Raw genomic sequence first — 25,790 nt, 5'->3', positions numbered from 1 at the left:
CATATTTTGTACATAGCCTACAGAATGTAAACACATACGCACGATACAACATAACAGAAATAAACGTACCTCGCTGCTGGCTGCACACAACCGAGAGGGAAAGAGTCCACTTGACAAATCTTTCAAAACCAAAAATATAATGTCCACATAAATACAGAGACATAATATTTGTGGCAGTTAAAGTGACCTATTACATTTCCTAAGTAATCTTCCCAACCCTGTCAGCCAGACGCCAATCTATATAATACTGGATAACATCAACAACAAGTTTACCCGTACATTGTATATTTCTTCGCCAGCTGTTTCTGCTAATTTATATTTTCATTCTCACACCATGACTCACACACTACATAATAGCTGTTGAATAAGCTTGTCCACTTTTCTCTCTCTCTATGTTGTGGTGCCTACTGTTTATTTTCTGTATGATAGCTACTGACAACTGCAGGCAAATGTAATGCAAAAACAGCAGATGAGGCAATAACCTTCATTCACCGGTTAGTATTGTGATAAATGAGTACATACGTACATTTATGTTAACCTAGTGTGCTTTTCTCATTGTTTTACCCTGAATAACAAGAAAGGGGTTTATAAGCTTCTCACAGTACTAACCGGTCAAACACTGTTCAAGAGCCATTATTTACTCTTAAAAACCGTGTGATTGTATTTTGAATACAATATGCACACTATCATTGCTGCGACTGTGTAAGTGGTTAAAATTGAGGAGCAGCGATACTCCTCGCTGCCACTAGGGGCCGCCGGCTAGCAGCTATCCTCGCTGTGAGCTCACGGTTGTTTTATTCATTTGTGGAGATCCGGGATGCTGGAAATGCTTCAGCGGCTACCTTCATACGATACTACCGCTGTGTAGATTAAGGTTTCCACGGACGGAAAAAGTTCCTGGGTACGCTTTGCGAGGAGTTGGACTTAAGAACAAGTTGTTCCGGACGGCTTGGACGAGGAAACTCACAAGTTTAAACAGCTAGCCTTGATGCTACGCCGACATTTAGCTCAGTAGCATTAGCATAGCTTGCGAGGTAAATATTGCGACTGCCTTTCGGAGTTTCCTGCATTTGCTTCCACGTTGTCAACTCAAGAACTGTGCCTCCTGTAGTCATTTTCTACAATTATGTTTTTTTGAACTTGAAAGGTGAGCTTCTCTGCTGTGAGATGGGTGGATTTGTGTCGCGGCACACACGTAGCTCACTTAGCCTGCGCGTATGCTAGCTGACATTAGCTAACGTTGTCGAGCAACTTCTGCAGGAGAGTGTAACCGAGGCAGTAACGATACTGTCGCTCACGAACAACCTCTGCTGCTCGGAGCCATCCATTTGCAGCCATGTTTGAAATGGAGACGCATATATCGTGCCTTTTCCCAGAGATCCTGGCCATTATTTTCAGTTATCTGGACGTTAAAGACAAAGGAAGAGTAGCCCAAGTGTGCGCGGCCTGGAGGGACGCGTCCTACCACAAGTCTGTGTGGAGGGGGGTGGAAGCCAAGCTGCACCTGCGGAGAGCTAACCCGTCCCTGTTCCCCAGCCTGCAGATCAGAGGCATCAAAAAAGTCCAGATCCTCAGCCTGAGGCGAAGCCTGAGCTACGTGATTCAAGGGATGCCGCACATAGAAAGCCTTAACCTGTGTGGGTGTTTCAACCTCACAGACAACGGACTCGGACATGCCTTTGTGCAGGACATCCCGTCGCTGCGGGTGCTGAATCTCAGCCTTTGCAAACAGATCACTGACTCCAGTCTGGGCAGGATTGCACAGTACCTCAAAAACTTGGAGGTGCTTGAACTTGGGGGATGCAGCAACATCACCAACACCGGCCTGTTGCTGGTCGCCTGGGGCTTGCACAGACTCAAGAGCCTTAACCTGCGCAGCTGCAGGCATGTGTCAGATGTGGGCATCGGTCACCTGTCTGGCATGACCCGCAGCGCTGCGGAAGGTTGCCTGTCCCTGGAGAAGCTGACCTTGCAGGACTGCCAGAAGCTGACTGACCTTTCTCTCAAACATGTCTCAAAGGGCCTAAACAAACTCAAAGTGCTCAACCTCAGTTTCTGCGGGGGGATATCGGATGCAGGGATGATCCACCTGTCGCACATGACCCACCTGTGCAGCCTGAACCTGCGATCCTGTGATAACATCAGTGACACGGGGATAATGCATCTGGCCATGGGCTCCCTCCGACTCTCTGGTCTTGATGTCTCCTTCTGTGATAAGATCGGGGACCAGAGTCTGGCATACATCGCCCAGGGGCTGTATCAGCTCAAGTCCCTCTCTCTTTGCTCCTGCCATATCAGTGATGATGGCATTAACAGGATGGTACGACAGATGCACGAACTAAAGACTCTCAACATTGGACAGTGTGTACGAATCACGGACAAGGGTTTGGAGCTGATAGCTGACCATCTGACCCAGCTGACAGGGATTGATCTGTACGGTTGTACAAAGATCACTAAGAGGGGTCTGGAAAGGATAACACAGCTCCCGTGCCTTAAAGTGTTAAACCTGGGACTGTGGCAGATGACTGAGAGTGAGAGAGTGAGGTGAAAGCTCTCCTGATCAGTATACATGTGCTTCATTGTGTATAGTGCTAATTGTGTACTGAGAGGGACTGCCTGTGTCCATTCTTAATTTTACCTTCTATACTGTGACTAAAAAACAAGGAGAGGGAATCAGCACTGATCACTGGAATAGTGTTTATCTCCACTGCAGTACTCCACTCCTGTTCTGGTTTTGTTTCAGTTTTGTGCTCTCTCTCTCTCTTTTTGATGCGCATTGTTTAATCTCAGCCTGTGTACAGTTCTTACTATCTAGCTACCTCACCCATCCAACACAGGAGTGCCTATCGCCGAATACTAGATTACATTGCATATTTTTATGATTCACATACCAATGGAGATTTTTGATATTTAAATTAAAGAAAATCTCATTGCAGAATAATATCTACGCATTTTAACTCTTAACAATAAGGCTGGACTACCTTGGATTGAAGTTTTGATAGAATGTTTTTTAGGCTGATGTATTTTTTACTTATGTAACCGATATTTTTTGTATTGAATGACAGTTGTTGACAAAATTGTACTTCAAATTGAAGTGGGTGGATCACTCCCGTCTGTCTTTGTTTACCTAATGTATAGTCGGCTATGTTTCATATTCCTGAGGAAATAAGTATGTATCAGATGTTCCAGTATGCTACTCATCAAAACAACTACAGTAAGGCGTAGTAATTAACAGCTGCCAAGGCTATATGCAATATCTTAAACTGTTTGCCAGTGGTTTTCTCCTGAGGAGCTTCCAACAATAGTGTCAAGAGTATTTGTTTAAAAAAAGCAGTAATTTAAGATTGTTTTATATTCATACAGTAGTGATATTTATGAATAAAGATGGCAAATATGTTTCACTTTTGTCTTTTATTTGTAAGCAATTGTCTTAACGACTATTAATTGATTTTTTTTTGTGCAGTTTAGGGCACCTTTTGAAACTTTTCATCTGTAAAAGTTGAGTCTTAATAGCCAGGTTTATTTTGGCATGATCTGATTTCTTCATTGAAGTATCTGAAGGGCCACCACTGAATTAAATCTAAAAGGAAATTATGTAATGAAGCTACAGACTCAGGCTGCAATTAATTATTATTGATGAATCAATTAGTCATTTGGTCTATTTAAGTGTCAGAACATAGTGAAAAATGATGATCAGCAGTTTACTAGGTGGTGTCCTCAAATGTCTTATTTCGTCCTGACCAACAGTGCATAACCCAAATATGTTTAGTATACTATCATAAAGCTGGAATGAGAAAACCTTATTCTTTAAAAATGCATTAAATCATCAAATTTGACAAATTGAAATCAGCTAGTTTATTGACATTTGGCTTAAAAAATTACTAAAAGTACTTAATTTTTTAAAATGGTGATTGTTGACAGATCATTGTAGCTCTACTGGAGACAATCATATTAATCACAGCATATAATGCCAAACACTAATACACAATCCATACCATCTTCTGCAGTCGAAGGAAATTCACATCATACATCTATCACAAAACCGCACTGAAAACTTTGTGGATCTTTGAGTTATTATGTTAAATATTGTATATTGTAGAAACAATTATTTCCACTCAGTATTAATCTCAGCTGCAGTAGTATACACTTAAAATAATTCAAAACTATGCCAACAGGTTCAAAACCCCATTCTGACTAGTTTCTACCTCTCCTAGCTGTTCCTGAGGAAGACTTCAGTCCAACCTCCATGTTTTTTTTTGAGTCTCATATGTTCTTGATACAACTGTGAGGATTCAGGGATGAAAAACTATAAAACTAGCAAGTGCTTTAAGGGTTTTCTGACATGTTTTTGGCATCTGTATAAACACTTGACTGAGGTCTGCAGTGCTGAACTGACGAACAATTCGCTGCACTAAAATATTCAGGAAGGCACATTAAAAAGCTGGTAAGACAGTGTATAGTTGACAGGTTCCAAAGAAGTTTTCATGTGATTTGATTCCACTATCTTGCTTGTATACTGGGAGTTAATAAAAAGCACCACAATTATTCAGACTATAAATTAAATATGAGGCTGGTGTCAGAAAACTCTATTGACAAGTGACCCGGTATGGTAACAAGGCAAGTCAAATTAGAAATTTCTCTTGGTATTCAAAATTGACAGACAGGTAATATAGGCCTACCAGTTTTATCAGAGTAGAATGTCAATTCCACAAATATTTAACATTAATCCTACCGACTGGGGTACCTGTAGATCCCAGTTACTGCACATGCCATATCTCACAGGTGCTTTATTCTATTGTTCCAATTTTTCATGACTGTCGATCAACCTGTTGCTAATGACTTCACATCATAATTTCTGTTTTAATTAGTGCTTATTAAAAATACCAGTATTGGGGTCCTGAGTTCATGTTTGCCGTGGGCCCTAATTAAAAATATAATATACTATCGGGGGGGCTCTCTGTCAGTCAGTTTGAAGGAGACAATTATCCTTGTGTGGGTAGGATAAAAACTACAATTTGTAGTATAGAAAAGTATATAATTTTTAACACATGCAAATCAACTTTTTTTTTCCTTCTAGGTGACATTAATTACATAAGTAGAAAGAATTAAGTTAACCTTTTTTCTATGGTGGTTGTTTCAGGTTTTGTTTGAAAAAAAAAAAACCAAACTTAAACAAGAAAACAAGGCTTATAATTTATTTATTTACATACATACAAAATCCAAATAATTCACAAACATGTCTGGTTTGCTTTCTTTTTTACACAGTTTGATTCTCAACACGAACAGACAGAAGGCAGTACATTTCTCTTACAAAATGCAAAAGAAAGGAAAAAACAAAAAATACCATGAACTTGACAGAAGCCCCTTTAATCAGCTCTGTGTTCCTCAATGAAGAGTCAAGAAAAGAGATGACGAGACATTAAGGCAAGGGCAGGGACACACAGGCCAAAGAAAGGGAAATAAAACACTTTGGGGAAAAAATGCCTTCTTCCTCTCACCAATGGTGAAAAGGTGAGAGGGGGGTTAAAAGGGATGGAGAGAAATCAATCTCCACTCCGACAGGGTTGACAGACAAGATGCTGAAGTACAAAAACAAGCATCCAACTGCCATCCTCCAAAACCAGGGATGGGTTTTATTTTCAGCGTCGCACACTGTTAGTTCACTCTGAAAATCCACCCATCCAAATGTATCTGTAAATCAACCACATATAGGATGTTTATGTTAGAAAACCTTTTTTTTTTCTTAGGATGCAGACAGATGCAGTTTTTCCACAGTTTTGCTGCGTAACATTGCGTTCCTCTCATAACAGCAGGAGGGCCGTGATGGCTAGAGACTTATTTTTGTCCCTTCAGGCGCAGTCTGCCTTTGACATCAACCAACAAAATAACTGACACAACAGGTAAGAAGAAAAGAAAACAGCACAACACTGGAATCGCAGGATAATACATTTACAACACCGTGTGGCGAAAATATATAAAAAAAATGACAATTAGAAATTAATTCAAGAAAAGTACGCTCCCATCACACAGTCACGGTTTGAAAACATTTGTAGTTCACACATTGTTTTGACACATAAAAGTTTTTCTTTTTTTTTTGACACATCTTTCCTCAGTTTCTGCTGAGGACACTAACTCAACGGTCATTTTGTTCAGAGCAGCTCGCTCTTCAAGATTCTGTGCAAACATTCAATGCATATCCATACAGTAAACATTTTTATATATATATATATATATATATATATTTATTTTTATATATATATATCTCTTTATTGAACATGACTTTCCAAGTTATGGCAGTACTGTCACACACACACATTTTGTCTCGAAGACAAAATTAGACACAAGACAACTGCACTGCTTTTAACTTTTCAGATTTTTTTTTTTTAAAGAATGCACAACACCTTCCACTTAATTACCTTTATTCAATCACTGCACGTGTTAAATATCACGTTATTTACAAACTGATCTAAAAAGTCAAAATCTGCTGAAAAGTGACTTTCATTTCCTGTAAATGTAGATGCACTTAGTAATTAAAAACCTCAGCCCTGAAGATTTCAAAAAATACAATAAAAGGAGGCATCACTTGCATTTGTAAGTGATCTGAAAAATACAATAAAAGGAGGCATCACTTGCATTTGTAAGTGATCTGAAAAATACAAGAAAAGGGGCATCGCTTGTATTCTTCAGTGATTCAGTCAAACTAAAGATCAGGTGGGCTTTAAGTAACATCTATAGAAACTTTGGATGAGACTGAATGATCAGTGGATCCAATTGAAAATTCTTACATCATGCCTTAGCACCAATATTACAGAGGAGTAAATATCCCTGCATTAGGTCCAGTACTGATCTGTGCATGCTCCAAGGCCACTAGAACGTTCTCAAAAGAAACATTGCATACCTCATAAGTGGACGTTGTGTGCAAAACCATATAAAAATGAACACGTCACCAAGGATAAAAGCTTTTTTTTTTTTTCTTCCTCTCCTCTCTCTCATCCGGATTTGAGAACATATTGAGCAACTAAAAGCTGACCTTTGATCCATGTCAAAGGTCAGGCCTTGATCCCCCTCTCATGCCACTGACCCAGCCACAGACTGCGCAGTAAAAAAAACAACAACAACGTACCTACAACCTAATCCTGCCTACAAAGACTGATCCACAGCTCCGAGCTGGGAGAGGAAACATTTGGAGAACATGCTGCATTTTATTTGGTTAAAAAGTTGTATCTCCTAAGTGTTCGGAAGATCGATGACTCGGTTCCAATCCACCACTTAGGGAACACTTACTAAAATACACAGCAAGCATCTACATAGCTCCATGATTTGCCATCTGAGTACGGCTCCTCTCTGCTCCCCTCTGGATGTAGCAGCTCCCTGGTCCTCCGAGACAAAAAGTGCTTTCCTGCCTCATATGAGAAATAAACGTAACCCTTTTGACTTGAAAAATGTGTGAGATAGTAGTATGTGAGGTAACTGTGCTTGATCTAGTGATTCCTGCTGTGAATGAAGCCATCTAGGGAGAGGAAGGCTGGCAGTGAAGTCCAAGACTTTGTGAGGAAGTTTGCTTCTTTCATCTTATTTTCTTTTCTCTCCCAATGCTCCTGTCCCAGACATACAGGTGTGCAATAATACTTTATTTGAAGTGTGATACGAGTAAATTAAAATGTGTTCACAAATTCAAAAAGTGTAAACTTTAAACCTTCCACCAACCCAGATTATGCTGTTTCCTGCCTAACATGATTATGTGTGTACTTAACTTTTACTTAACATTAATTATTGTCTTATTGTGACTCACAGGCATCACCATCAGACATGTCATGAATGAGCAGACCTCATATCAGACTTTGTGAACATCCACAATTCGATTTTGCAGGCCTGACATTAGAAAGACAAATGAGACAGGAAAGCACTCAGGGGTCATGAAAGTTTGTTCCGGGGTTGGACGAGGGGAGACGAGGGAGTGGTGCTCAGGGGGAGTAAGATAATGCCCCAGCTGTCTTGTTTCCTTCCAGGAGCCACGTAGGATGGAGGTAGGGGCGCCTGGGCTCAGCTACAGGTTACATGAGAACCAGGGTTCAGCCGGGTTGTTACTGAGGTCAGAGTTGTCAGCATGACTCCTCCAGGGCATTTACAACCTGCTCCAGGATGTCTGGGCAGTAGTCTGCAATCTGCTGGAGAACAGAGTTGGCGTATTCCTGCAGCTCTCCACTCTCCTTCTCACACACCTCCAGCTCCCGCTCCAACTAGAGGGAAGAAAGCCTGGATTAGGTTCTTTTTAACAAAGTTTAAGTCAAACCACTAAAAACTAGAATTATATAAGAATGTAAGCTTCTATTGTATAAAAGCATTTTCTTTTTAAGTTTGAAACACATTGTAGTGTCAATTTTACAATAGTAAAAGGCATTTTATTAAAAAAAAATCTGCATTTACATTCAACCTTATTCATTCACCATCCATGAAGTTATTGTGTACCAAAGGACTGTGCCATTACCCATTTGGCAGACATTTATTTTCAACTTCTTTTAATAAACAGATAAAACTTGACACATAAATCTAAGTTAACATTTTAACTATGCTATTACAGATTTAATCAACCAAACAGGAGTTTGGTTGAAAAGAAGTGGCACAGTGAAGGGCTTGTGTCTTCTTCATAAGTTCTTGTATTTATAAAGAAGAAAACTGTATTTTTGTGGCCATTTTAGGATTGTGTAAATAAGCAATGTTTGTAATTGTGAGTAAAACTGATTATACTTCGCCCAAATTAAAATGTCAAAAACATTATGGTTTTCCTGTGCCTTTGTTTAATTTTTTTTCCTTTATCGGATTTGGGACATGTTACAGCACTGGAAGTGTATTTTTATTTTCACTCCATTTGTATTTTATTTTCCTCTTGACTGTTTTTAAAAGGCCCAGTGTTTAAGATTTAGTAGCATCTAGTAGAAGACTTGGTAGAAAGTGAGTCAGTGTAGAATCACCTGAAAATAAAAATTGTTGTGTTTATGTTACCTTAGAATGAGCCCTTTATATCTACATATAAAGTAGGTCATCATCTTTCAGATTGTTTGCTACTTTTGTGGCCACTGTAGGCTCTTCTACATTGCTTGAAAGGGGAAGGTGAAGGGGAGAGGTATTAAACTGGTTGCAATCTGCAACCTCACCACTAGATGCCACTAAATCCACAAACTGGTCCTTTAAATGATGTTCTAATGCATTTCTTTTCCAATATGAAGAACTTTGAGATGCCTGCATTTTAAAAAGGTTTTGTTCAAATAAATCTGCCTTTCATAAAACAGCTGTATTCATTTTTAGTATTTGTCAATTAAGAACCAGACATAATCTTTATCTTTTACCAATGAGTTATGCTCTACTAATCATAAATGGGTCCTTTTCAGGGTGTGGATCAATATGTAGCTCTTGTATTGTAGAAATGATAAATGTTAAGTTCCTCCGCTACCTGTTCAACACTCATCTTCTGGAGCTCCTCCTCCCAGTCTTCGGGGTCGCTGTGGTGGTAGTGAGAGGGTGGCGTGAGCTGGCTGAGGATGCTGGGGTCACGGTCATGGCAGAGGTCTGTCAGGTGGGCAATGTAGAGCTTGAGCTTACTACGGTTCTGGGACAGGGCTAGAAGAGGGGGTATCATCTGCAGGGGTGGCAGGGAGAAGTAGTGTGGAAGAGAGGAGAAGGATGTTTAGAATAAGAGAGGGTGGTAAGGGACAGAGAAACATTGTAGGACAGGGGAAGAAAATATGTTATTTTTCTGTTTACACGCAAGACGATGAAGGGAAATGCATGCTGCTGTTTGACGCACGCACAGGACACCACCAGCATGAAAACAAAATTTCATCAAACTAAAAAAAACAAGGCACCATCATGGCCATGCATGCTTCTGAACACAACACCATCATCTAACCATTTGAGCCAACCTTACATTACAACATACATTAACAGCGCATGTATGCATTGTTATTTATGTATGTGCAGCTCAACAAAGTATCTTACAAAGCAACTTACTTAAAACTGCAAAATCATTAGTGTGAGAGCAGTGGCATGCAAAGCTAAGATTTTTTTTTTGATGTGATGAGACTGAGCCAGGATTAACACACACACACACACACAAACACAAACACACACACACACACACACACACACACACACACACACACACACACACACACACACACACACACACACACACACACACACACACACACACACACACACACACACACACACACACACACACACACACACACACACACACACACACACACACACACACACACACTGATCCCTGTCCCAGAAGTCACTAAAAAGCAATAAATGAACAGGGTGGTAGCACGGGATGATTGGTGAAAACTGCTCTTACACAACAATAACCATCAACATTATGAAGAGAGGAATGAGGTGACAGAAAGAAAACCACAGATGAATGGAAGACGAGTAAACATGCCACGGCGCACTGATGAAGAAAGACAGGTGTAGCTTTTCATACGTGCTGCTCACCCTTCTGAACAAAATGGCAGAGAGAGAGGGGGAGGGCAAAAAGGTAGGCTATGCCCAAATACCCTCCTCATCATCCTGTTAGCCACAAGGTAAGCCAATCGCAGCATTAGAAAGGAACATTTGGTTAGTGTGTATACAGAGTTAGAGAGAAGAAAACTTCCATTTTAAACCAGTATTGGTTCAACCTGCCTCAAAACGAAACAACTTTATCTTGTTAAATCAGTCACTCACAGAAATGCTGTTGAAGATGCAATGGAAACATGACTGATTGGTGGTCAGATAAGCTACCTGATCTGGAGAGGGTTTGTGATTTGTCTGGTCAGGGGCAGTCTTCAGATGGTCATCCTCATAGTTGTCTGCCATCAGTTTCATTCGATTCTGAGTCTGCGAATATAACATAGAGAGAATTAAAAACCACATCTGTGACATTAAGCAGAGGAGTGAGACCCAGAGGAGTGAGACCCAGAGGAGTGAGACCCACAAAATGATATCTAAAACTAGGACAGAAATGTGACACTTTAAAAAGAATTATCTTATTTTATCTTCTTATTTAGTACTTTCAGCTATCATTCAGATCGATTATGATTACATTTGACTCTTTTCTGAAATGCGGGGAAGTGGTGACTTCCAAGAATAGTTTCCAGCAATACAACCGGAAAGACGATCACTCCAAATCACAGCTAAAGTTTGAATGAGTAAGTCATACAAAACATGAAACAGGTTTTTTCTTTCTATGAGCTGGTAAACAAAGAAATGACTGCTAAGAATCAATCATACTGCATCAATTAATATGGACTGTTTAGAGAATTATGTCACCCTAACCATTTTCATATGTAAGCAGGTACATAGTTATTGTAAGTGATTAGTAGTTTTGGTTTATATCATACTTTAGCTCTCTTTCTATACATATAATCTACCTGATTTAGAATTTATAATGATATTATGACAACTTTGAGCAAGGATTACAATATTTAGGAGAAAAAGATTACATAAGTCTAAAAACTTTGTATGGAGCCAGCATACAGACAGCCAGTCAGGAAGCAGTTTGATAAGAAGCCATTGTTTTACTTTTATTTGACTGGCTCAAGTAGGGAAACAAGCAAATATGGACGGTCTACATCCAAGGACTTCAAATACTGTTTGTAGAAATTTCACCCCCCACTGAGACAAAAGAAAAAAACATATTTTACTGGGATTTGGCATTTAAAAGCGCAATATGTTTGGTGGTTACACAACTACCAATTAGTGGAAAGTCACACTGAGCCAAATTTCTCTTAAGTTGGACAGTTATATTCTGTGTGGGAAACATGTAGGGCAGACAAATGGACATAACATGAATGTGTGTGGTCGTGTTGAGGCTCCTTGAACTATTGAAAAGTCTAAATCATGTATTCTAAAAGCAGAAGCTGTCTCTTCACCTGCTGCTTGAGCTGTTGCACCAGTCTGTCCTTCTCCCGCTTCAGCAGAGCCACCTCGTCCTGGGTCTTCTTCTTCTTGGAGGACGACAACTCCAGAAGGGCAATGTTAGCATCTTTCTCACTGATGGCAGCCAACAGCGCCTCCTGCCTATTAGGTGAGAATGAAATGAGATGGCATTTAACCACATAAGTAAATAGCTCAATTATCATTTATTATTCATAGTGAAAAATCGTTCTGCCAGCTGGGGAGGGCCAGAATTGGATGACATTTTACGATATACAGGTAGTGATCAATAATACAGTCTCCTACACCCTACTGTGTTGCGCGTGTGTGTGCGCGTATGTGTCTTACTTCATCTCTAGCACCTCCTCCAGGTGTTTCCTGCGTTCAGCCCTCAGTGTTGTGAGGTGTGCCTCTTTCTCACACAGAGACTGCTGGGTGGAGGCCAGCTTGGCCCTCATAGACTCCAGCTCCTGCTTCACCTTCTCCATGGCACCCAGCAGCTCCTCCATCTGGAAACACACACGCACACACAGACACACACACACAAGTTAATTATGAATACAGTAAAATAGATCCAAATAAATCCATCAGTGAAAGCACAGGCCTTTTTTTTCCAGGAAAATACTTTTTTGATAACTGCTCTAATGAGAGGCAGGGGCAGCAGACTTAACATAGGCTGTTGGGAAGGAGTAGGGGTCAATGATAACACACATCAGAGCTAAATATACTATTAAACTACAGCACTAAGTTTTATTTACCTGTCATTTACTTGAAAAAGGCAACAGAGTACCATTGTTTTAATAACAATTGACTGAATGAGACTGAATAATTTATCACCAAATTATCAATATCATTGAATACGTTATATGTGATCCAACTAAACATTAGTTGTGTTTTATTAGCAAACAGCAGGTAAACAAAATAAGATTAAAATTACATGAGCTGGAAACAAGAGCAACACCGTCCAAAATAATGCAATCCGACAAAATCTAACTAGCCCCACAAAACCATTTTTATTGCAGGGGTGTTTTATAGCATTGCATGCATTTTGAGGTGTTGCTGTTATTGTGTCCACCCCTGTGAGTGTTGTTGCTCACTGATGGAGGTCAGACATACTGGGCTCATACCTTAGACCACTGTAAGTGGGCGAGGTTGGACTCATGCATTGGTTTGAGTGAGTGCTTCTGAGAGGCGGTGTGTAGCGGAGAGAAAACAAGAGAAAACGACAAGCAAAGATAAAAGAACTGAGGAAGACGAGGAGGCCAGAGCAGAGGAGGGAAGTGAGGAAAGGATGAGAAACACCACAATGGCATAAAAAGGTGAGGGAGAGAGAATCTCAGTATATGAAGGCGTTTGTTTTCTTCTACCAACTGTAAGATGCAATCCTGTGGCTTGTTAATATTGCCTTGTCATGCCGTATTTTTGTGGATGTTTTGTACCTGTTTCTCCTGGAGTGACCTGGCAGCCTCCTCCTGTGCCAGCACCATCTCTCGCTCAGCAGTGATTTGAACGCTCTCTCTCAGGGCCTCCTCCAGCTCCTCTATGCGCTCAGACTTCAGACGCATGGTGTCCTACAGAAGAGGAGTTGGAATTAGATGACGTATAGTTTGTTATGAACTGTGATAGTAAGGCAGTGCTGCCAAATGTGAATGTTTCTGTAGGGTGAATGGAGAGACACGCACACGCACGCACGCACGCACGCACGCACACCTTACCTTTACTTGCTGAGAGTTCTCAGACAAGTTGTCCTCCCTCTTTCTGGCCTCCTCCATGAGTCGAGCATTCTTGCTTTTTTCTACCTGCTCCTTGTGCTTCAGAGATGCTACCTTCTTTGACTGGTCCTTCATTTGCCTGCAGGGACACCATGGGATACATGGGAAGGGTTACGAGTATTCCCCTTGGACAGAAAAAATCATACTGTGGTATAAATGAAGTATTTTTTTAGTACAGTTTATGTACTGGTCATGTTTTTAGGTCTTATTCTAGCTGATGAGCAAAAGTACATTTTACTCAGATCTATGAACAATGGCTTCTCAAGTGAACAGCAAGCATATTCTAATATAGCACACAATTTTCACACATTCATTTTTCACGTGCATGACACAGGTGGCCAATCCACGTGGAAATTAAAGTTATTGTGCAAATATAGTCGTGGCTCCAAATATAGTCACTTTATATTAGATATGTGCTTGATGGCTCACATATTGCCACTTAACTTATGGAAAGTTCATAACTCAGTTCTGAATGTAGCTAATTGATCATTGCCTCAAAGAGACGCAGCAGATGAAATGCATTTTAAATGCACAGTACCAACACACAAAAATGATAATTATAACAGTACAGACTACAGACTTTCATTGGCAAGATTTTAGCCTCAAATTTAACTCCGAAATATAGAAGGTGAAAGAGGAAAAATGTGTGTCAACAGGGGTCCAAGGAAAAAGAAAGCATTCAGTGTCAGGAGAGGGTGATGGCTTGCGGCTTCAAATACAAAGGAGAGGCAAAAGGTGGAAACTTTTTAAGAAACGTAAATGGAGAAAAATGTGAGAAGATGATGAGAAAAAGATGCTGGGTTTGGGGAGGGAAAGGAGAGAAAAAGAGAAAGCACTAACCTGGAGGCAAAACTGGTTGGGTGAGAGATTCCCGTTGTAAAGACAAGAAAGCAGTAAAGAGAAAAATAGACTCAGACCAGGAAGATGAATAAATATGAAGAAATAGGGAGGAAAGGGGTGGACCTCAAACACATCAGCTCTAGTTAACACAGTGTCTGATACAACAAGGTCACATTTTTCAACACACCATCTACATGAAAAAGGACTTGACACTGCTGCAAACTGTAGCATGATTAAAGCAGGTCGGCTCATACCATTCACCACATAAGGTTTCAAAGCAATGCTGCCAATATGCCAAATGGCAGCTGGCCAAATAACACAGAAATCCACTATTTAATGTGCTATGGGCAACAGTCTCCAGAGTGACCTGTCGTCATCAGTGGAAAATTTGCATCACTTAAGGCACAGCGGTCACAAGTCCGAGCTGACAGGCATGGAAACAGATAACAGAAAGTAATACAAGGAACAGCCTGGAAAAAACGTCTGTGACACAAACAACGAAGCCTGTACATTTTGAACAATGTCACAGACCAGTAACCATGAAACCAAGGACAAAGATAAATTCACTACTGTACAATGAAAACAGCAAAGCTTGAATATGCCAAGCAATCACTGTCCACGTCTTTCATTACTTTAAGGATGTAGAGGTGTTCCTTGAACATTCATCCAAAATAAAAAAGATTTATCAAAAAGTTAAAGTTGTTCTGATAAAAAGGTAGCTCTGCTACTCCACATTAAGTACTTGATATTCATATTTCTTTTACTTTGTCCTGACCACTAAAGCATTTATGAACATGCATGTGAACACACAACCACAACATGTTTCCACCCACCTCTCAAGCTCATTGATCTTTTTATCCTTGTCATTCTTCTCATTTTCCATTTCCCGCAGGATCTCCAGCAAGCGGTCCACCTCAGCCTGGGCCTTCCCAGAATCCTCTTTGTGGCGGGCCACTTCCTGCTCCAGGCTCTTAATACGCTCGGCCAGCTCAGTGTTGGCCTGAGCCTCAAGAGCTGCATTTTGAGCCTAACAGAGGTTAAGACGCTGATTAGGATACAGCCGTTTTCACTTTAATGTTAGCACAAAGGGATTAGGAGAGTGAAAATTCAAAAGTGGCATCATAATTTCTTTTTTCAATGATCTTACTCTCTTCAGTTGGTTCTCCAATTTCAGGCACTCCTCCTTCTTTTGCTCTAAAGCTATATCCAGACTCTTGAGTTTGGAGTCCTTCTTCAGCCCTGAGGAGGCCAGGGATGATGCATGCTCCTTCAGGTCCAACAGAGATGTCTACACACACACACACACACACACACACACACACACACACACACACACACACACACACACACACACACACACACACACACACACACACACACACACACACACACACACACACACACACACACACAGTATGTGTAAGTATAGATGAACTTAATGCAGTTTATCAAACTAAGACCATGGAACAGAAGAGACTGAAAATGCATTAGATCTTATACAGGCATCCATGACTCATCGCAAAGTAAGACTAATGGAAAAAAACATGACGCTCATTTTTTGACAGTGAAGTTTTGTTGTATTTATAGAATCGCAGTAAACAAACGTTTGTCTGTCTTTGTGCGAGCTTTTGTTTCTCACCTCTCTGTCTGACAGGTCTCCCTGCAGTAAGCTCAGTCTTTCCTTAAACTCTTTTAGTTCCTTCTTGTTGCAGTCGAGCTCTTCTGTCTTTTCCCGGTCGTCTCTGTCTCGCTGCTCCTTTAGACGCTCTATGATGCGCTCCTAGGAGGAGGTAGAGGAAACAATGACAGATGCTGCCTTGACAGAAATAACAATACATACCACCACCACCACCGTACATACATAGCTAAAAATGAACACGCACAGAAATAAATACAAATTCTAATTTTCTAGTGCACCATTGACTTAAGTTGTGCAGACATAAACTGACCTTTTCTGCAAGAGACTCCTCCAGTGTGGTTAGAGCGGTGTCAGTGTTGGAAGTGTCTGTCTGCAAGGACTTCACTCTCTCCTTCAGGCTGCTCATCTGCTTCTCCTTGTCCCTCAGCTGCTCCTGCAGATTCTCAATCTGCAGAGTGAATACAAGCCCACCCACCCTCAGTCAGCATGGCCATCAAACACACGGCACACAATTGGATGCATCATTGCAGTCATTTCACACAACAAACTCAACACAAGTTCTTTGAAACAGATCTTATTCCAAATCACCTTCTTCTGTAGCACATTAACCTTGCGCTCCTTAACCTCAAGCATGTCCTTGAGGTCGTGGATCTCCCCATTGAGTGTTCCCTTCTCTTCTGACATTTCTTGTATCTGCTTGCTCTTCTTATTCAGAGTCGCCTCCTTCTCTTCCAAGCGCAGGCGCAAGGCATCCACCTGGCCAGGAAACAGTAGAGAATTTCTAGTAATCATAGACTTTAACTGTGTTCTGCCTTCAAGTTTAAAACCATACATAGAAAACTGTTGCACCACACTGCACCAGGATGTTTGCTATAAACATATTCCTAAATCCTCTGGGCAAAGGTGTATACACATGTTTATGCTGTACCTCTGTCTGCAAGATGGCAGCTCTCTGCTCCTTGGCAGTGAGGGACTCCTTGAGGACTTCAATGTGTTGCTTGCTGTCTGAGAACTGGTTGGTCAGCGTCTCCAGCTTGGTCTGCAAACCAAGAAGCTCAGAGTCCTTCCTGGAGAGGTCCTGCTTCACCTGCTCCATCTGAAAACAAAGGAGGGGGGTGGTAGAGCGATATATGTTCATGAGAAATCTGAGTTTACCCCCTGGATTGTTACATAATTTCAAACAACTTCAGCAGCTCAGTCAAACTAAACCCCATCTTGTTGTCTCTGACCTTATTTTTCATGAACTTGGTGTGGCTGCGGTAGACTTCCATCTGCTTCATCTCCTCCTGACGCTCCTCACAACTCAGAAGTCCATTGGATTTCATCATTAGCAGCTCCTCCTCCATGTCCCTCAGGCTCCGATCCATTGAGTTGATTTTTGCATCCTGGGGTGGATGAAGAGTGGTTAACACACGTAGCATGATGTGAGCTTACACACCGCACACGTCTCTATTTAACTCTTCACCTTCATGTCAATGACAGTCTGTAAAGCCTTAGTTTTGGTGGACTCGGGGGTTCCCTCGTATCGACGGTGCAGCTCCTGCTGGGTCAGATAAGGAGGATTATGTTGACAGTATGGAATATATGCAGTTTCAGATCAGGCAAAAATGAGCAAAAACATAACTAGACCACCCAAATGAATGTTAATGTCCATGGTTGAGCTGGACATTACCTCTCTTAGTGCGTTAATCTCTCTGTCTCTCTGGTCCAGTAAACTCTCAAGGTGATGCCGGTGCATCTCTGCATCAGCCAGTCTCCTGGTGCGCTCCTGGTCCTCCTCTGATGCTTTAGCAGATGGCCCTGAAACAACAAACATTATAACAACTTGGTGAAGTAGTTCAAAAGACTTAAATGTAGTTTTAGTGAAACAGATTCAGTCTTCTCAACAGCCTACATGAGCATCATCAGCCATGCCGGTAACAACAGCTTGGAGCTGCTAACACAGAAGGTGAGAGTTTGTTTTATGCATCAGACACAAGCTAATCTGTTCAGCAGGGAGGGATATGCAAATGTACGGGACTCCCAACTGCACACACCATATGAAGCAAAAACAGAGACCACCACCAACCACAATGTCTATCTGTGATAGACTGAGACCCAAACCCACCATAAATAAGATTTGAAATAGCTATTAACTATTGAGACTTGGTGACGTGCTGATCTCCTGGAGCCCAAACCTACCTTTGCTCTGCAGCATCTCTAAAAGTTTCTTGATGGACTCGTCTCTGGCTCCCAGGGTTTGCTTCTGTGTGTCAATCCTCAGCTCCATCTCTTCCAGGGTCTTCCTTAGGAGGAATAGCTCTTTGGCCTGCCTCTCGTACTCAGCCTGTAGCCGCCTGTAGTTCTCCTCCGTAGGTTCAGAGGTCAGGGCCAGGTCCCTGCCTTGGCTGGCAGGGTCTTGCTGGAGCAGCTGGTTCAGGTCCCTCTGGATCCTCAGTTCATCCTGGAGGGCCTGCACAGTCATCTGGAGATGCTGGGGACAGATACATCATGCATGTGTTTATTACTTTTCATCTGTTCTGCTGGATTTTAGTACAAAACAATTCATATTAGGCTAGGTGAGAGAAAATTGGTTATTTGAATGGCGTGGGACTGTGACCACCTCAACTTAATGGGAATTGATTCTGACAGAATATTGTGGTAGTCAGTTAAAAATCAGCCTCTAATCATGACCGAAAATTTGTCAATACTCTGATAGATTCACCCCAACAGTCATGTGTTGTGGACAGTGTTTCATTTCATGCCCAGAGAAATACAAGTAGTGAAACACAATCAGCCCAGTATAGTATTGCATTGTTTGTGGCATCTGACGCCACGGACACTTGGCAGAGCTGTAACACAACACAAGGCTGTGTTACACTCTGGTCTGAACCAGCTGTGACCGTTTTCAGATGAGGGAACAAAGAGACAAGTCAGTGTCTGCCTTCGCTTCTCCCTGTCCTCCTCCTCCAGCCCCCTCCTTTTCTTCCTTTGTCATTCTCTCCTCTCCTCCATCGGCACACACCATCCCCGTCCTAACACGCTGTTCATCTACCTTGCTTGCTCTCTCCCTATCTCTTCCCTCCAATACTCTCACCTCTCCTCTCACTAACCCTCCTTTTCTATCAGCCTCTCCACCCCGTGACTAAGGCTGACTCACTGCTGTGACTACACCGATCCACCCTCCACACACACACAGTCTCCTTTCCTCAACCCCCATATTCTCACTCTTTCTGCCCGAGGAGAGATCACAGTCAGTTTAAGAGAGCAGAAAACATGAGATGTGATGCACTAAGTACACTGATCTAAACATTCACTTACTCACAACTCATTACTGCGTGCACACACAACCAAACCTTTGCACCACACACAGACCAGTACTAAACAGGCTTTATAAGAGTCAAAATGTTTTGTTTTTTTAAAAAGCTCACTGTATGATACAAACTTCTTTTTCTTTTATTCAAATCTCCTGTCTACTGCACTTATACTACTACTGCGTATCAGTTGATGAAACCTCACTGACATTTCACAACATCCTAACATAAAGGTAGTATATTATTCATATGGCAAGGAGTATTTAGTGAGAAATATCTAATGATTATTAGGTGAGTATCTGACCTTTTTTTTTTTTTTTTTTTAAATAATTAAATGAGAAGAGCAAGATGACAGCTATTTCCCACTATTTCAGCCGAGGTAATAACAGTCACTTATCACAGAGGATGACAGGGACACATGCCGTGCAGTGGGGATTTTGGAAATGCTGTGGCTGGCACGCAAATCAGCACAGCAAGTGCAGATACACATTAAAATGATGGAAGCACACAGATTTGAGAATACACACAAGGAGATACAAACATACACATGCAAACGTATGCACAATCAGTTGGAGCTCCGTTCAATGAGGGCATGTAGTTTAACAGAGGCCGTAATTAGCCAAATGACTTTGCGCGCGTGTGTGTCTCCGTGCTTTCCGTTGCATGTGTGCCGGCGTGGGAGGTGGAGGCTGACATATGAAAGCGGACATCTTTAAATTACAGCACCCACTGATTAGCCCTGTGCTAGTTGGGCATTACTGGAATTAGTCCACAGTGTGCTTCTGTGACTCAGCAGGAGTGAAAACAGCAAATTATACAGATCTGCCCATCCATTAAGAATCACAGTGAAACAAAGACAATTTTTCTTCATTAATGAAACTTAATTGGAACAACTCCCACAGAAGATTGTAAGTTTTAAAATAGAACTTAAAGCTATATTTATTAAGTCACTATTGTTAAGTACATAAATGTGTGTGTATACAGTATGTACACATGTTACGCAACATGGAAGCCTGTTCAGCTCTGTTTTTTCCACCTGACATCAGGCGTCATTTGGATGATTGGCAAAGAGAACTAAATACTATTTTTGGTCATTTAAACAAGGAACTTGATAATACTTACGATTGGAAATTAAAAAAAGGAACCAAAGCAGTCAACACAAAGTCACAGATATAGCTCATATTTCAGTATTTTCTCTTAACTGCTCTTTGGGCTTTACATTTGTATTTTTATTCTGCAATTTAATTATAGATTGTGTATAACATGTATTTGTCTGGTTTCTAATAATTTCTTCTCAAGGTACCAAATGTGTACAAAACATTTGATGAACCAAAAGAGAAAATTTGGTATAATATTCTTGAATAACTAAATCACTACATAAAAAGTGCTTTTCACATCAGCTTCTTTCTTTCTAGCTGTGACAACATTCTTATGTTAGCTTTGTGTTTTTCTGCTGTGGTTAAACTGCTACACATACACCCAGCTTTTAGAAAAATTGCATCTTCCCCACATTTTTATCCTTTTCACCACATCCATCAATTTCTAAAACATATAGAGATGCTAATGCTGCCATTAGACTTACACCCTCTTTCATCTATTACGCATGAGCATATAGCTGCATATAAGAGGATTAACTAGATGTTCAAAAATCTGCCTCTATCCTATGCAGAGAGAGAAACACACGTCTACTAAAGCTGACACACTGGAGGAAATGCATTTATCCAACATGTTTGACCAACGTAGATTGATGATACTATTCAAAATCACAACAAAAAGATCAAAAACGGGAATTTTCAAAAGAAGTCAAACAAAACATGGGGGAACACTCACCTGTGCTTCATCTTGAATCACACGATATTGTTCCTTCCACACAGTAATCTTAGAAACCTCGTCTTTCCGAAGAGCTCGCTCCTTTTTTAACTCTGGGCTCCAAAAGGTCTTTATGGAATTCATGGAGGAACTGAGCTTACTCTCTTTAACCTCCACTTCTCGCCGCAGCATCTCATTTTCACGCAGAACCTGAGAAATCAGGATGAAAGGAGCAGCACATAAATACATGTGTGAAACCTTGCATGTACTGTTAATTAAAAATTCCACATCTAAGTTAGGTAATATCGGCCGACTGTAAATAAAAACAAGAAAACTACCTCTTTGAGTTGGGCCTGCAGGTCAAGTATGGTGTTGTCTCTGGCCTGCCTTAGAGAATGGGGTACCGTGGAGGCCATGTGGTGGTCCCCAAAAGCCAGAGAATCACCTGCCATCATGCCTGCTGGCAGCACAGCATTGGCAGGCACTGAGGTGGAAATATTTGGAGTGCTGGCAGCCACTACTCCACTGCTGCTGCCCCTTGACCCATATGTCACCCGCTGTCTCCCCATGGTTGTTACTGTTCCACCACTTTTGGTAATGTGGTCACCTGCCATGGCAACCTCATTGTCACTCAGGTACATTGGTCCTGAGGTGGCATACGCAGCGTTGAGGGACTGGATGTTCTCCATGGAAAGCGTCTTGCCTCCAGGTCCTCCAGGACCCCCTCCACTACCTCCAGTGCTGTTGGTGCGGCGGTGTCCCATACGAGGAGAGCGGGGAAGGCGAGGGGAACGGCCCTGATTACCTGTACCTCCTCCATCCTTTCCTCCACTATGGTTGGCATCCCCTCTGCCAACAGAGCGGGCGCTACTATACATCTTCTGCTAAATAGAAGAATCAAGCTGACAGCAGAACTGTAGACTGGTGAGTATATAGTCTTGCTGATTTTGTGGTGGTGACTTTGACCAATTCTGTCGATACGTGGTGGTGAGCCTGCTTCAACTGGCGACAGAGGACACAATGTTCATGATAAAAAAAATCGGACTTTCCGCTTTCAGTGAGTGATTTTCCTCTTCCAACAGGTGACGTTACATCCAGTGTAGCAAATATGAAACCAATCTGTAAAGAAAACACAGTATTTCCCAATAAATTTCAGTAAGGTATGCATAGTGGTAGCATATGAAGTGAATGTACGCAGAGCTGACACAGTAGTGTATAAAGACAGGGGTTTGTAACAAAGTCTGAGATTACTGGGTGTCATTTACTAGCTTCCAGTCCATCTCCAGCAAAATGGGGGTTCTCTGGCTCATTAATTAAAACTGAGCACAATGACAGTGAGTAAGAAAATGCTTTTCTGCACAGGTTTCACTGTTTTCACTGGAATCCTGTCTGCAGAACAGACAGTTATGTAACTGTAAAAGACCATGTCTAAGAACAAAATTCTTCTCAGCTGGGACTCCTTAAGCACAAAGTACTTGTTGAATGACCAATTATCATACCTATAGGGCAGAAATGTGTAAAAGTTTGTCAGCCACTGCTTTAAGGTTTATCCTTAACAAAAGGTGAGGTTGAATGCGGTGTTAAACTGCTGGTAAGTCATAACTCTTCCTCTCGTCCTCGTCCATCAATGTGACTATAAATTATAAGCAGACTCTGGTGAGCTTTTGTACACGGACATGTATCTATCTGCTCCGTTTAATGTTGTGTCTGTTTTTCACTGAATAACCCTAACTAACCTTATTTCCACCACAGCCATTTGAATTGGACAGTCTGCGTGGCCTGGCTAGCAGCTAACATTAACACACCGGCTAACAGTAAAGGCTGACATTTCTACCTTTACGTGTACGCAAACTTGTTATTTGCGTTGAGAAGTGTGTTATTTGGTTCGTAGAATAGAAACAGGGCCTAAATCTTGAATGTTTTAATCATTTTTCTTCTAATGTGCTGACGCTGTGGATTAAAACTAGCAAGGGAGGGAAAAGGGGATTGTCCATGGTGGACGTTGTAAGGGAAAAAAACCCTCCCTGCTTGTAAAACTGAATACAGACAGAAATAAAACGCCTGTCAAATTCACGACTGGCTAGATATCATAATAAGTCCGATATGTGAACCGTCTAAATGTGACGTTAAACCACAATTGCAGCATTTGCACAATCTCACCGACACCGTAACGTTACAGGGTCTGCTTTGGAGACACCCATATCAAACCATATCCATTTCCCTCCTCCTCTACTGAACGGCTTCCATTGTAAGACGGATTTTCTTCATTTCAGAGGTTTACCCGCGCCTCGTTAAAAAACAAACATATAGCCTAAATACAATTCACATACGTTTAATGTTAGCTCGCGGTGACATATGGAGGCTAGTCCATCCAATTTATGTGGTCAAGCAGAACCTCTATTTTTTTTCTCGCTAACACAATAGCCAGTGGTAAAAAATCACTCCAAACAAACTACCTTTCTCTTCCTCCGGTGGAGTTCAAATCGGGGCCAGTCCCAAATCCTATGTCAAAGGGAGAGCAGCGTCAAAAACGGTCATTTTATGTTAATTACACGATAGATGTGTATCTGATTTTCCCATCTTTTTGCCAGCAGTACCAGCGGCTCAGGAGAGCCAGGGCGCCTCAGTGACGTCAAGCCTCCTGTGCGCGCTCACGACAGTCTTCCTCGCCACGCTTGAATTTTAAACGCGCGGTCACGAGCTCATGCTGGTAGACAATGTAGACGGCAGAAAGCAACAAAAATACCAACGCTTTGACAAAAAAAAGATACACTGTGTTCAATATGATGGGAAAAGTAAAAGTTGTGTTTAAACTCATACGTATTTGAACATTCATTTCGGAACGCAAGCACCAGTGACCATGCATGAAGTTTCTCTATTTAAATTAATAACATAGACATAGTAAATACACTGTCTTCAGTAATGAAGGTTTCATTTAATGAGACTGAATATAGAGGTAAAACCTAAAGCGTGTTTTGTCAACATTTGCCAGCAGAGGGCAGGGCCTACCTGTGGAAAAAAAATGTCTCAGCGTTGAAACCACAATCATCGTGGTCTTGGTGTTTGGTCAGAGAAAACAGCAATTCAAGAAAGTAAATATTTGGCCTTAAAAATGTATCTCAACATGAAAAAGCTGTATATTAGCAAACTCATTATGACACAGTAAAATATCGGGTTTATTTTCTGTAGTAATGTTTGGTCGAATAGAAATTTGAAAAAGAGCCATTAAAAATAAGTTTCCACTTTCGTTTTATAGTAACAGGCGTGTTAAACAGTATAAACGGAAGATACGGTCAAAAACATTAAATAAACACAATGGAGTAACAAAAAAAACAAAAAAAAGAAGTTACAGGCTGTATTAAATTGAGTTTAGATTTAGTGTGCAAGTGCAATTATAACATTAAATTGTATACACTTTGTTTAGAGAGTAAAGATGCAGGAAGTAAACATCGGTATTATTTCAGGGGGGAAAATCCATAACATTTGCAATAAAGTTTTTGCACTCAAAGTATATTAGCACATATTTAACGACACAGATTTAACATGTGTTAACAATGTAAAAAAAAATTACAGCTACATCTGACCAATATTTCTGCAGTAAAATAACAAATGCAAAAGAGAAGGGTGAATGATTAAGGTGAAGAGTGAAACAAAAGCATATCCTGTTATGCAGGATTTCAAAATGTATTTTTCAAGCCTTTTAGAATACTGATGTTTTATATATTAATGGCCATGTTTTATTTTAATTAATACCTTACATTAACTGATTCCAAAAGTTGTTCTCCTTGAAATGACATCTCTTCTCTGCAATTCATTGAGAAGATAGTTATTAATGCATGTTGAATCAATGATGTCTAGACTACTGATACAAATTCATGGTTTGAATGTATAGGCCTGTGTCTTTTTATTGAAGGAGACAGTCCATCTGGAATAGTAATACACACAAAACTAAAGATTTCCGTCGGTTATTGAATACAGTTATAAGTTATCATGAAATCTTTTTTGGCATGTGATATACCATTATCCACTACCATAAAACAAATCAGATACAAAATTGATACAATGTCGGTACCTCAAAACAATGTTTTCTTCAACGTTATCAGTCAAAATTTGAAATACACCCCCCCCCCCCACACACCCATACACATACCCCCTCACCCACACACACACTCGCACTCATGCACATGTGCACACACACTTACACTTATTTTTTCTGTTTTCTTTTTGTTATTGTTGTCATATACATTTGGTTAGTTCTCACTTTTATGTGGTAATATTATTTTCTGTAATGTGAAATAACATTTTTAGGTGGAGGCCTTAAATAAGCCCATTCGGGGTTTCTGCCTGTCCCTGCACTGTATATTTGATGTAAACTAAACTAAACTAAAACTAAACTAAACTGGGGCGCTTGTGGATATAAATGTAAACATCGAAACTATACAAAAACGGACAATTCATTGAAATCAACTGTTCTTGTGTTATTAAAAAAACTCATATAAAAGAAAAAGCTCATCA

General features: G+C 40.9%; 2 protein-coding genes across 3 annotated transcripts; one reads left to right on the top strand and one right to left on the bottom strand.

The window, feature by feature from the left end:
- Positions 1-818: 818 nt before the first annotated feature.
- LOC133982066 (F-box/LRR-repeat protein 14-like) lies at positions 819-3,325 on the top strand. Its single transcript, XM_062420969.1, has one exon. The coding sequence runs from the start codon at positions 1,337-1,339 to the stop codon at positions 2,546-2,548; it is 1,212 nt and encodes a 403-aa protein (XP_062276953.1). The 5' UTR covers positions 819-1,336; the 3' UTR covers positions 2,549-3,325.
- A 3,284-nt stretch (positions 3,326-6,609) lies between these two features.
- Positions 6,610-23,879, bottom strand: LOC133982138 (ELKS/Rab6-interacting/CAST family member 1-like). Of its 2 annotated transcripts, none has more exons than XM_062421065.1 (20): positions 23,732-23,879; positions 21,614-22,394; positions 21,297-21,485; positions 18,355-18,646; positions 17,846-17,973; positions 17,639-17,716; positions 17,403-17,558; positions 17,102-17,269; positions 16,762-16,929; positions 16,484-16,621; positions 16,174-16,314; positions 15,682-15,822; positions 15,368-15,561; positions 13,638-13,773; positions 13,362-13,493; positions 12,271-12,431; positions 11,919-12,066; positions 10,789-10,884; positions 9,452-9,637; positions 6,610-8,240 (listed from the first exon to the last, which is right to left on the bottom strand). In XM_062421065.1, exons 2-20 carry the CDS (start codon positions 22,151-22,153, stop codon positions 8,103-8,105), a joined length of 3,330 nt encoding a protein of 1,109 aa, XP_062277049.1. In that variant the 5' UTR covers positions 22,154-22,394; positions 23,732-23,879; the 3' UTR covers positions 6,610-8,102. The 2 variants fall into 2 exon arrangements, with proteins under 2 accessions (XP_062277049.1, XP_062277050.1); XM_062421066.1 differs by having other exon boundaries at positions 17,639-17,713.
- Between the last annotated feature and the right edge of the window lie 1,911 nt (positions 23,880-25,790).

This window comes from Scomber scombrus, chromosome 6, assembly GCF_963691925.1.
Source record: "Scomber scombrus chromosome 6, fScoSco1.1, whole genome shotgun sequence".
NCBI lineage: Eukaryota > Metazoa > Chordata > Actinopteri > Scombriformes > Scombridae > Scomber > Scomber scombrus.
This window is presented reverse-complemented; position numbering and strand designations above follow the sequence as displayed.